This window comes from Lissotriton vulgaris, chromosome 3_1, assembly GCF_964263255.1.
Source record: "Lissotriton vulgaris chromosome 3_1, aLisVul1.2, whole genome shotgun sequence".
In the NCBI taxonomy this organism is placed as follows: Eukaryota; Metazoa; Chordata; class Amphibia; order Caudata; family Salamandridae; genus Lissotriton; species Lissotriton vulgaris.
Genome location: NC_141689.1, coordinates 1,560,358,462 through 1,560,371,098, shown reverse-complemented (window position 1 = coordinate 1,560,371,098; position 12,637 = coordinate 1,560,358,462). Strand labels below are relative to the sequence as shown.

Genomic DNA, 12,637 nt, shown 5'->3' with positions numbered 1-12,637 from the left:
GACGACGTCATCAAGGCGCCCACGACGCCGACGACGGACGTGGAGCTGCAGACGACGCCTACCGACGCGCAAGGGTACTGCTACGCAAAAGTTTCCGGATCCAGTCTGACGCCTGGGGATATTCTAAGATAAGGAATCTATCACTAACGTGCCTCTTTGAGATAGTTTATTTCCTACCTGAAGTCGGGATACGGCTCTTTCTATCTCCGCCGTATCCGTCACCAAGGATTTGGTGACTATCTCTACCTCCTTAATTCTGTCTGCCATTTTCTGAAAGTCCGCTCGGAGCAGAGTGACGTCTGTCGATGTCGTTCCTACCGTTGTTTGGACACTCGAAAGGGCTGCCATAATGTCTTCTAATGTTACTTTTTTCACCCCATCTCCTTCCGACCCCTTGCCAGAGGACGTGCGCCCCTCCTGGAGTGGCGGAAAGCCTTTATCATAGGCATATTTGTCCAGTTTGGCTTGTGTGGTCTGAGTCCTTGGGCCTCTGCCCGACATGTCAGTCACCGGTGGGGCGCGCTATATACTGGATTGTGTCTTTCGCCTCTTTGGGTTACGTGCCCTGCGATTTATTAGGTGTGGATGTCTTTAGTTGCGTTGGTGCGGGGAGTCTCGCCGAAATTTGTGGGCACGCTGCTGCTGCCGGGTACGTGAGACCCCGAGGTCTGCGTCTGGGCTTTGTTGCTGGTGCCGCCTCTAGGCTGCGTCTCACGTCCCATTAACTGCTGCACTGTAACCTCTGCCCCACGGACCAGTCTCTGGGGTTTTCACCGGTCCGAGTAATTTCTCCTCATCTGCCATGTTGCCAAAGCACTCCCCACCATATGGGGGGGGAGGGGGGGGGGGGCGGGATGTATGTTTTAACAACTACTGCCTAAACCACGAATACCTTAACCACGAAGGCTAAACAACTACCAATGCCAAATCACTACATTTTTTACGAGTTCCTAAACCTCGAATTAATCCACCTCGTGACTGGCCAATAGAGGGCACTATTGTAATAACAATACTTCTGTGTGTGATTCAAAATTGTAGTATTTGATTTGTTTTGTGCTAAGAGTTCTTTTTCTTTTTCACTTTTCTCAGAACTGCGTTTAAATGTTTATACAGATATAGGAATAATGCCCTAATGATGTGATGTGTTCTGTAAAACATGTTTTCATAATATATGATACAATCACTTTAAAACATTTAAAAAAACATTGAAACATTAAAATCAAAATTTATGAGGGTTGTTTTGAAGATAACGTTTTATTAATGGAATATTTATTGAAATGTTACTTTGTAGTGTGTGCTCAAGAATTCAGTTCAAATTGCTTTTTTACTCGGGTTATGGCACTGACCAGGGATGTATGGAAATATAAACTAGCTCTACCAATCAGCTTCTGCCAAAAGCATTCTTTTAATGCCTTGTTTTTCCTTAGAGCTTGGATTGAAATCTTCTCTCAAACAAGAATAAACTGACGCACGTCCTTCTTTTGGCCCCCCTCAGACCATTTCTGACCAATTAATTTCTTTTTACGAACTGCGCCTTCCTCTTTTAAAAACATAAAGAACAAGTTACTTACCTTCGGTAACGATATATCTGTAAGAAACATTAGTTAGTGTTAGATTCCTTACCTTAGAATATCCCCAGGCGTCAGTCTGGATCCGGAAACTTTTGCGTAGCAGTACCCTTGCGCGTCGGTAGGCGTCGTCTGCAGGCGTCTCCTGCGGCTCCGCGTCCGTCGTTGGCGTCGTGATGACGTCGCTGGAGTATATAGACGCCGCCTCCGCGCGCTGACGTCAGTTCTTTGTACACAGCTTTTCCGCGCCAGAAGACGCAGAGCCATGAGAGAACCAACACTGGTGCCTTTTGAAACTAGGGCCCTGAAAGGGATGTCCTTAACCCTAGGTATCAGTTCGCAGAACGGGGAGGATGGGTGGGTTCGGTAAGGAATCTAACACTAACTAATGTTTCTTACAGATATATCGTTACCGAAGGTAAGTAACTTGTGCATCTAAAAGAAACACGTTAGTGTTAGATTCCTTACCTTAGAATAGATACCCCAGCAATACCAACCCCGGTGGTGGGTCTGCGAACCAATACATTCCTACACCAGAAAGTCCTGGAGGACAGAACGGCCAAAGAAGCCATCCCTCCGGACTTGACTGTCCAGGCAGTAGTGCCTCGCAAAGGTGTGCAGCGAGGCCCACGTAGCCGCTTGGCAAATGTCCTGCAAGGGGACTCCCCGGCCCAGGGCAGTAGTAGCCGCCGTGGCCCGAGTGGAATGGGCCCTCAGCCCAACAGGAGGCTCCTTCCGAGCCAAAGAGTAGCACGCTTTGATGCAGAGAACGACCCACTGAGAGATGGTCCGTTTGTGTACCGCCCGTCCCTTCTTCGCACCCACGTAGCCAACAAACAGTTGGTCATCCACCCGGAACTGGCGTGTGCGATCCATGTAAAATGAAAGCGCACGTTTTGGGTCCAGACGGTGGAGCCGCTCTTCATCCTTTGAAGGATGCGGAGGCGGGAAGAAGGAAGGGAGGGTGATGGACTGCCCGATGTGAAAAGCAGAAACTACTTTGGGCAGGAAAGAAGGTCTAGTCCTCAGAACCACCTTGTCAGGATGGATGGACAAGAAAGGAGGTTTGACAGAAAGAGCCTGGAGCTCACTCACCCTCCTGGCAGAGGTGATGGCAACCAGGAAAGCCGTCTTTAAAGTCAGGAGACGGAGAGGGCAAGAATGAAGGGGCTCAAAGGGAGCACACATCAAAAAGGTTAGAACCAGGTTCAAGTCCCACTGAGGCATCACAAACGGAACAGGTGGATACATGTGTGTGATGCCCTTCAAGAATCTCGTTACAATTGGGGACTTGAACAAAGAAGGCTGATCAGGAAGCCTAAGAAAGGCTGAAATGGCAGAAAGGTAGCCCTTGATAGTGCCCAGAGCAGAGCCCTGCTGGGCAAGAGAAAGAAGGAACAGAAGAACCTCGGAGAGAGGGGCAGAAAGGGGATCCACAGCCTTTTCTGTGCACCATGCCACAAACTTGTTCCAATGACAGGCGTATACCGATTTCGTGGAGGTACGCCTGGCTGCCAGAATTACAGTACAGACTTCAGGAGGCAAGTCAAATGGCCTCAACTGCCGCCGCTCAATCTCCAAGCATGGAGGTGGAGACTGGACAGGTTCGGGTGGAGGACCGTCCCCTGCTGCTGCGACAGAAGGTCCTCCTGAAGGGGCAGGCGGATCGGGGGACCGACTGACATGCTGAGTAGCTCGGGATACCAGTACCTTCGAGCCCAGTCCGGAGCCACAAGAATAACTTGGGCCCTGTCGCGCCTGATCTTCTTCAGCACTCTGGGCAGAAGTGGTATAGGCGGAAAGGGGTATAACAGACCGCAACTCCACTCGCGCCGAAAGGCGTCGCCGTGCGAGTGCCGTCTTGGAAACTCCAACGCGCAGAACTGATGACATTGCGCGTTCTCTTCTGTGGCGAATAGATCTAACCAAGGCTCTCCCCATTGCCGAAAGAGGCCTTGCGCCACGTCCGAGTTCAGACGCCATTCGTGATCCATCGAGCACCGACGGCTGAGTTCGTCCGCCCTGGCGTTCAGAGAACCTGCCAGGTGTTGAACCGTCAGAGTCACGCCCTGACGTTCCAGCCACTGCCAGATGCGCTGAGCCTCCTGACAAAGGGTCCACGACCCCACCCCGCCTTGTTTGTTGCAGTACCACATGGCGGTGGTGTTGTCCGTGAACACCTGCACCACACTCCCGTTGACAAAGGGGAGGAATGCCTTCAGTGCCAGACGAATCGCCCGCAGCTCCAACAGATTTATATGGAGCCGGGACTCTGCCGGAGACCAGATGCCTCTGATCTCCGCCTCTCCCAAGTGGCCTCCCCAGCCCTGGAGGGACGCGTCCGTCACGACAACGTGCTCCGGTTGGGGAAGGGAGAGGGACTTGCCCCTGATCCAATCGCGGTCCGTAAACCACCACTGCAGTTGTCTCGCAGTGCCCTCCGAGATCAAGACGTGGTCGGACAAGTTGCCCTGATGCTGGGCCCACTGAAACTAAGGTCCCACTGCAGAGCCCGCATCCGCCACCGGGCGTGATGCACCAGAAGGATGCAGGAAGCCATCAGCCCCAGCAGCCGCAGTGTCAACCTGACCGAAACCCGGGATAGCGGCTGAAAGATGGGAATCAACGCCTGAATATCCCGGATCCGCCGTTCCGGAGGATAAACCCGAAACTGCGCCGAGTCCAGAACCGCTCCGATGAAAAGGAGCTTTTGAGAGAGACACAGGTGTGATTTCGGCACATTGATGGAGAACCCCAGGCCGTGCAAGAGGTCTGCCGTCATCTGGAGGTGGTGGACGACTGTCTGGGGCGAGCCCGCCTTCAACAACCAGTCGTCTAGGTAGGGGAAGACTGAAACCCCTAACCTGCGCAGATGGGCTGCGACCACCGCCAACACCTTTGTGAACACCCGTGGGGCGCTGGTAAGGCCGAAGGGGAGCACGATAAACTGAAAGTGCTCCTGGCCTACCGTGAACCGCAGGTAACGCCGGTGGGCCGGCAGGACGGGGATGTGAAAATACGCATCCTGCAAGTCCAACGCTACCATCCAGTCTTGCGGGTCTAGGGCAGCCAAGACCTGAGCCAAAGTCAACATCTTGAACTTCTCCTTCCGGAGGAAGCCGTTGACGTTCCTTAGATCCAAGATAGGACGTAGGCCCCCTTTGTCCTTCTTGGGTACCAGAAAGTAGTGGGAATAGCAACCACGTCCTACTTCTGGCCCAGGAACGCGCTCAATGGCCCCCTTGGCCAAGAGGGCCGTAACTTCCTCCTGCAGAAGTTGCAAGTGGTCCCCCGACACACGGTGGTTCTGCGGTGGCATGGCTGGAGGAGTGGTCTCGAAGGGGAGGGAGTAGCCCCTTCGGACGATTTGCAGCACCCACCTGTCCGATGTGATCGTGCGCCAGCGGGCTTGGTGATAGCGAACCCTGCCACCCACTGGCGTCACGTGGGCCTGAAAGCACGGACTAGGAGGATTTTGAGGCAGATGCTGCGGGGGGGGGGGGGGGGGGGGGTGATGTGGCCTGACCCCGCCTTTGACCCCGACCGCCACCACGGCGGTTTCCACGGCCGCCACCGCGTTGATAAGATTGTTGCGGCGCGTGGCTGGCAGCACGCGTGGGGACGCCCCTTCCTTGGCCACGAAAGGAGCGAAACGAACCCGTTTGCTGGCGCTGGGTCGAGAGACCCAAGGACTTGGCCGTGACCCTGGAGTCCTTGAAGCGTTCCAGCGCGTGGTCCGCCTTGTCACCAAACAGATGACAGCCATCGAACGGCATGTCCATCAAAGTATTCTGGACATCTGCCGAGAAGTTGGCGGATCTCAACCAGGCGTGGCGACGAATCGCCACCGTCGTGGACATCGCTCTGCCTAGCGAGTCTGTCGTATCAAGACCACATCGAATAGAATACCTAGCTGCATCTCGGCCCTCAGCTACAGCTTTGCCGAGTTTTGCCCGCACCTCCATGGGGCATTCTGGCAGCAGCTCCGCGACCGTATCCCACACAGAGTGGGTGTAGCGGCCCAAGAGGCAAGCGGTGTTGCAAGACCGCAGTCCTAAACTCAGGGACGAGAAGACCTTCTTGCCATATTGGTCATACCTCTTGGATTCCCGATCGGGCGGGGCCGACGGGAATGCGGACTGGGAGGTAGAGGCCTGGATCACCAGACTCTCAGGGGTGGGGTGGGTGGACAGGAACTTGGGGTCGTCCGGACAAGGTCGGTGGAGTCTGGCCACGTTCCGATCAACAGGCGCACCTGAAGAGGGCCTGGACCAAGTGCCCAACAGAACGTCTGATAAGGCTTCGTTAAACGGCAGCAGAGGCTCCTGTGGGCATGACCGCGGTTTGAAGACCTCAGTGAGGATGTTAGGCCTCACGGCCGCGCCGGGGAGCTCAAGGTTTAAGGCCTTGGCAGCCCTCATCAACACCACTGAATAGGCAGATGGACGTGCATCCGGAGTCGACCCCGAAGGCCCTAGCGGCGCCGGAATCGGCGCCGCCGGCGGCGCCGGTGTCGGAGCATCCGACGGCGTCGAGGTAGGGTCAGCTGAACCGCTAGGGCCCCCGGACGGGTTCACTGGGCCCGTAGGCGCCGTGGAACCCGCCGGAGAAGAGAGGGCCCTCATGGCCATGAGGAACGCCTCTATCTCCTCAGGCGTCGCACCTTGCCCAGGGACCTGAGGGTATGGGGCAGGCCGCGCCGGCGACTCTCGCGGAGCCGCGGGGTTGGGGTCACCCGAACCCCCGGCCGCATCGCGCGAGCGTCGGGGGGAGTCGGGGGTACGATGACGACGCCCCGACTTCTTGTGTCTCTTACCTGACGAACCCGACGAGTGATGTCGACTTCCGGAGCGTCCGGCGCGGCTCCGCGACTGCTCTCGACGTGGGGCCGACACCCGGAGCTCGAGCAGCTTGCGGGACCGCTCCCGCCTAGCTTTGCTAGTCAGAGCCCGGCAATCGACGCAGGCGTCGACATCGTGGTCGGGGCCCAGGCACCGGAGACAGAGTCGGTGATGGTCCGTGACCAACATCGTGCGGTCACAACCGTCACAATTCTTGAAACCGGGCATCCTTACCAGGCACAGAGATAGAAAATACTAGTAATAACTTGGTCAAAAGACCGGGTACCGCTCTTCAGATCTGCGTCCACTGGCGCGGAAAAAAGAAGAACTGACGTCAGCGCGCGGAGGCGGCGTCTATATACTCCAGCGACGTCATCACGGCGCACGACGCCAACGACGGACGCGGAGCCGCAGGAGACGCCTGCAGACGACGCCTACCGACGCGCAAGGGTACTGCTACGCAAAAGTTTCCGGATCCAGACTGACGCCTGGGGATATTCTAAGGTAAGGAATCTAACACTAACGTGGTTCTTTCAGATATTGACTTTGCCTCAATACATATGACTGATATCTTAAGTGTAAATACAATTCCTTCAAAGCTTTTCTGTGACCACGCATAGCCTCTGCATAACCCCGAAGCCCAAAGTTCATGGGATGCTTTATGGGCAATGCCTCTGCAGATACGTGCCACTTATTAGCAAGCTGGCAGGATGAAGGGGGCGAAGATCGTCTGGCAGAAGGAGCGGAGGGGAGAGACATGCGTTAGGAAAGTCGTGGTTCAGGATTCGTTGTTCAGGTAAATAGTGATAAACACTTCGCTGTTAAGGATGTTTCTCATGCGGGACAGCTGCTCTCGGCACAGGGGCCCCCCACTAAGTTGCTGCAAATTTCGTGTCTCTACACCTTCCAACCCGACTTCAATCACGTCCTCCCGTAGTATGGGCTTTGGTTGCTGCCTAGTCACAGGCCTCTCCACACTGTTGCCGCTCCCCCGTGGTATATCTCCTGCTGCTGGTGATTTTAGAGCCCCCAGGGTGAGACCCAGGCGCCGCAGGGCACGCCGGTGCAGTGCGTGAGTTGCGTCGCCGGGGTTGCACTTGCCTCGCTCCGCCGCCTCTGCCGCAATCCCGGGCCTCTATTTACTGTGGGCCCCGGCTTCAGCCCGGATAGTAGGCCACCACTGGTCGCACACGATTTCTGCTGCTCCCCGCCGTCGGATTTTTCGCGGAGTACCTGATGAGCACCGCCTAGTCCCGGACCTCCGTTAGCGCCCTTGGAGGACCGTGGGTCACCGGATGAGTGTGCGGATTGATGTGAAGGGCTTTACCGTCCCCGGAGCTCTTCTACTACGCATCCATCTTGCTTGGCTGTTAGCCACTCCCCTAAACTCTTTTTAAGGGAGTTTACACCAAACAAGTTATGTGTGAGAATTTTGATGCATTTGGGTAAGGATTATGTTGAGATGGTCAGGTACATTTACAATTTGGTCAATCCTCAAACATGTTTAAGTGGCATGTTAGATATTTCAGTAATGATGTCCCTGATGCACAAATCATTCTGATGAATGCCATATGATCAAGGTGCATGTTTATATATAAAAATGTCTTCTAAATTCTTGAGTAATTACCCACAAAGACTAAGTACACTACTTCAATAAGCCCAAACAGGATCTCGCTTTACTTATTGTGTTATATTATATAACTATTATTCAGTTTCTATAATTCAATCTCATAATTCTGTCTAGCATAAGTTTATACTATTTCGTTTGGTTTTTGCTTGCACATATGCAATACTTACTTCTCCATGTCTCACCATCTCAGGGCATGTCTGTGCATTAAATAACAGAACACAAAAAATTTCAAAACTGTAACTCGCTGTTCCACAGATCAAGGTTTCATTTTAGAAATAAGGTCAGCCAAGTATACATGGAACATATTTTAAATGCAAGTAATTGCTGGAGTGTACAAATAAGTTTAGTATACCTTTAGTTTTTCATTTTGAAGTAGAATAAACTGCACAAGCCGCTTATTTTCCTCTTGTAGTACTGCATTAAGCTTAGTAGCATCATAAGTATTTTCACTGCATGAATGAAGCCATTCCATGAATTCTTTTCGAGACTTCACTTCCTGTTGTAGATCAGGCAAGACACTTTCGATACCTTTTTCAATTTCGGACAAATCCATCTCAAGTTGCTATTTTTTAAGGATAAAACAATTATAAGTCATCAATAAAATCAAGGAAACCATGAACATATTTTTATAACAAGAAATGAAAAGCAAGTTAAAACAATTTTAATGTGATAGTTATAACTTTCATTTACAATTTGTCAACCAACTTCAAATTATAATAAGTAGCGGACCTCGTAACACTCCATTTTCAGGTCTCGAACCAGACGCACAAGTTATTTACCTTCGGTAACGATATATCAGTAAGAAACAGTAGTTAGTGTTAGATTCCTAACCTTAGAATATCCCCAGGTGTCAGACCGGATCCGGAAAGTTTTGCGTAGCAGTACCCCTGCGCGTCGGTAGGCGTCGTCTGCGGCTCAGCATCAGTTGTCGGCGCCGGGATGACGTCGGAGTATTTAGACGTCGCCCTCGGGCGCGGACGTCAGTTCTTATACACAGCTTTTCCGCGCCAGAAACGTAGAGCCATGATAAAAACCAACACTGGTGCCATAAAACTAGGGCCCTCAAAGGGAAGAACCTTAACCCTAGATATCGGTTCGCAGAACTGGGAGTATGGGTGGGGCGGTAAGGAATCTAACACTAACTACTGTTTCTTACTGATATATCGTTACCGAAGGTAAATAACTTGTGCTTCTGAAAGAAACAGGTTAGTGTTAGATTCCTTACCTTACAATAGATACCCAAGCAATACCAACCACGGTGGTGGGTCTGCGAACCAATAATCACACCAGAAACTCCTGGAGAACAGAACGTCCAAAAAAGCCATCTGTCCGGACTTGGCAGTCCATGCAGTAGCGTCTAGCAAACGTGTGCAACGAGGTCCACGTAGCTGCCTGACAGATGTCCTGCAAGGGGACTCCCTGACCCAGGGCAGTAGTAGCCGCCGTGGCCCGAGTGGAATGGACCCTCAGAGCAACAGGAGGCTCCTTTTTAGCCAAAGAGTAGCATATCTTGATGCACAACACGACCCACCGAGACATGGTCCGGTGGTGCACCGCCCATCCCTTCTTAGCGCACACGTAACCAACAAAGAGCTGGTCATTGTAGGAGAGTAGGGTTGGCTTCCTATGGTCACCCCCACTTTTTACTTTGCTGGTTTTTCGACTTTAGTATGGCTGTGGGCCTGCTGATCAGACCCACAGCCCTGCTGTTCTCTCTCTAAATTCATACCATGTACTTTAGGTACATATTCAATTAGGATTTGGGTCACCTTTGTCAAGTCAAGTCAAGTCAGAGAATTTATATAGCGCACTACATACCCGGAGGGTCTCAAGGCGCTTAGAAAGGGGGGGAGGATTACTTGTCAAATATCCACGTTTTAAGTTGCTTTCTGAATGCTAGATGGTTCTGGGTAAGGCGAAGGTAAGCGGGGAGTGAGTTCCATGTTTTAGCAGCCAGGTATGAGAAGGATCTGCCTCCCATGGTGGTCTTATTGATGCGAGGTACAGTGGCGAGGGCATGGCTGGAGGAACGTAGTTGGCGGGAGGGGGTGTAGAAGGACAGTCGTGAGTTGAGGCATTCGGGTCCGATGTCGTAGAGTGATTTGTGTGCGTGGGTTAGCAGTCTGAAAGTGATTCTCTTATTGACCGGTAGCCAGTGGAGGTCTTTCAGGTGACCAGAGATGTGTTCGTTGCGCGGGATGTCTAATATGATCCTGGCTGAGGCGTTTTGGATTCGTTGGAGTTTCTTCTGGAGTTTAGCGGTAGTACCTGCGTAGAGGGTGTTTCCGTAGTCCAGTCGGCTCGTGACCAGAGCATGGGTGACTGTTTTCCTTGTTTCGGTGGGGATCCAGCGGAATGTTTTTTTGAGCATGCGAAGAATGTTGAAGCAGGATGAGGATACGGCGCTGACTTGTCTGTTCATAGAGAGTGAAGAGTCCAGGATGACGCCTAGGTTCCGTGCGTGGTCTGTCGGGATGGGTGCTTTTCCAAGGGCTTCCGGCCACCAAGAGTCGTCCCATGCAGAGGGGGATGTACCTAAGATGAGGACTTCTGTTTTGTCCGAGTTCAGTTTCAGACGGCTTTGTTTCATCCATTCGGCAACTTCTTTCATTCCTTCGTGTAGGTTGGTTTTGGCGGTGCTGGGGTCATTGGTGAGAGAAAGGATTAGTTGAGTGCCATCCGCGTAAGAGATGATGTTGAGGTTGTGTTGGTGGGCGATGGCCGCGAGGGGGCTCATGTATACGTTGAAGAGGGTGGGGCTGAGTGAGGATCCTTGTGGTACGCCACAGATGACTTCAGTGGCCTCGGACTTGAATGGTGGGAGGCGGACTCTCTGGGTTCTTCCGGTTAGGAACGAGGTGATCCATTCAAGTGCTTTTCCTTGTATTCCGATGTTATTGAGGCGTTGTAAAAGGGTGCTGTGGCAGACTGTGTCGAATGCTGCAGAGAGGTCGAGGAGGATGAGGGCGACTGTGTCTCCATTGTCCAGTAGAGTTCGAATGTCGTCTGTTGCTGCGATGAGGGCGGTCTCAGTGCTGTGTTTTGCTCGGAAGCCGGACTGTGAGGAGTCGAGGGATTTGTTGGCTTCGAGGAATGCGGCGAGCTGGTTGTTGACAGCTTTCTCGATGACTTTGGCCGGGAATGGAAGGAGCGAAATGGGGCGGTAATTTTTGAGTTTGGTGGGGTCCGCTGTGGGTTTTTTCAGAAGGGCGGTGAGTTCAGCGTGTTTCCAGTCTTCCGGGAAGGTGGCGGAGTTGAAGGAGCAGTTGATGACGTCTCGGAGGTGAGGTGCTATGACGGAGTCTGCTTTGTTGAAGATGTGATGAGGACAAGGGTCTGTGGGGGATCCTGAGTGGATGGAGTTCATCAGGCGGATGGTGTCCTCAGTGGAGATTGGGTTCCAGTCGTTAAGGGTGTTCACGGGGGGAGAATGTTCAGCAAATGGTTGGGTGGGTTGGTCTCCGGGTTGGTTGTCGAAGCTGTTGTGGATGTCTGCAATCTTGTTGTGGAAGAATGAGGCTAGGGAGTCGCAGAGGGCTTGAGAGGGGGTGATGTCGTTGGAGTTGGCCGAGGGGTTGGAAAACTCCTTGACGATGTTGAAAAGTTCCTTGCTGTTGTGGGCGTTGTTGTCAAGTCGATCCTTGAATGCTGTTTTCTTGGCCTTTCGGATTAGTTGGTGGTGAGTGCGGGTGGCGTTTTTGAAGGCGTCCTTGGTGCTAGTGGTTGGGTCTTTTTTCCAGGCCTTTTCAAGGGAGCGGCAGAGTTTCTTGGACTTCTTAAGATCATCGTTGAACCATGAGGCCTTCTTGCTGCCAGGTTTGCTTTGACGTTTTTTCAGTGGTGCTAAGGAGTCGGCGGTGTTGGATAACCATAGGGTGAGGTTGGCGGCGGCTTGGTTTGGGTTAGAAGAGTGGGCTGGGGTGTTTAGAAGGAGCGATGCGGAGATCTGGTCGGTGGTGATTTTGTTCCAGTTTCTTTGCAGAGTTGGTTGGAGGTGGTTGGTGGGTTTTGGCTTGTTGTAGGTGAAGTGAACGCAGCTGTGGTCAGTCCAGAGGAGTTCCGTAGTGTGGCTGAAGGAGACATGATTGCTGGAGGTGAAGATGGGGTCGAGTGTGTGACCTGCGATGTGGGTGGGGGAAGTGACTAGTTGTTTAAGTCCGAGGTTGGCGAGGTTGTCCAAGAGGGTGGTGGTGTTGCGGTCGTTGATCTTTTCAAGGTGAAAGTTGAGGTCTCCCAGAAGGATGTAGTCTTTGGAGGGGAGCGCGTGTGGAGTGATGAAGTCTGTGATGTCTTCACTGAATTTTGCGCGGGGTCCTGGTGGTCTGTAGAGGAGGGTGCCTCTGAGAGTGGTCTTGGGGTCGATGTGGATCTGGAAGTGAAGGTGTTCGGAGTTGGCGAGGTAGGCGTCAGAGCTGGTTGAGATGCGGATTGATTTCTTATGGACGATAGCGATTCCTCCTCCTGTGTGGCTGGTACGGTCTTTGCGAGTGATCTTATAGTTTTCAGGGATGGCAATGGTGATGTCTGGTGCGGAGGAAGCGTTCATCCATGTTTCCGTTAGGAAGGCGATATCTGGAGAAATGGTGTCTAGTAGATTC

The 12,637-nt window shown here is 52.6% G+C and overlaps 1 protein-coding gene across 1 annotated transcript in view; it reads right to left on the bottom strand.

Moving 5' to 3' along the window:
• Nucleotides 1-12,637, bottom strand: part of CENPE (centromere protein E) — a 1,817,274-nt gene that overhangs the window by 109,791 nt on the left and 1,694,846 nt on the right. Inside the window, exon 53 of the mRNA XM_086962044.1 lies at nucleotides 8,392-8,601. Coding sequence (XP_086818170.1) covers nucleotides 8,392-8,601 — 210 coding nt within the window. The remainder of the gene's footprint in view (nucleotides 1-8,391; nucleotides 8,602-12,637) is intronic.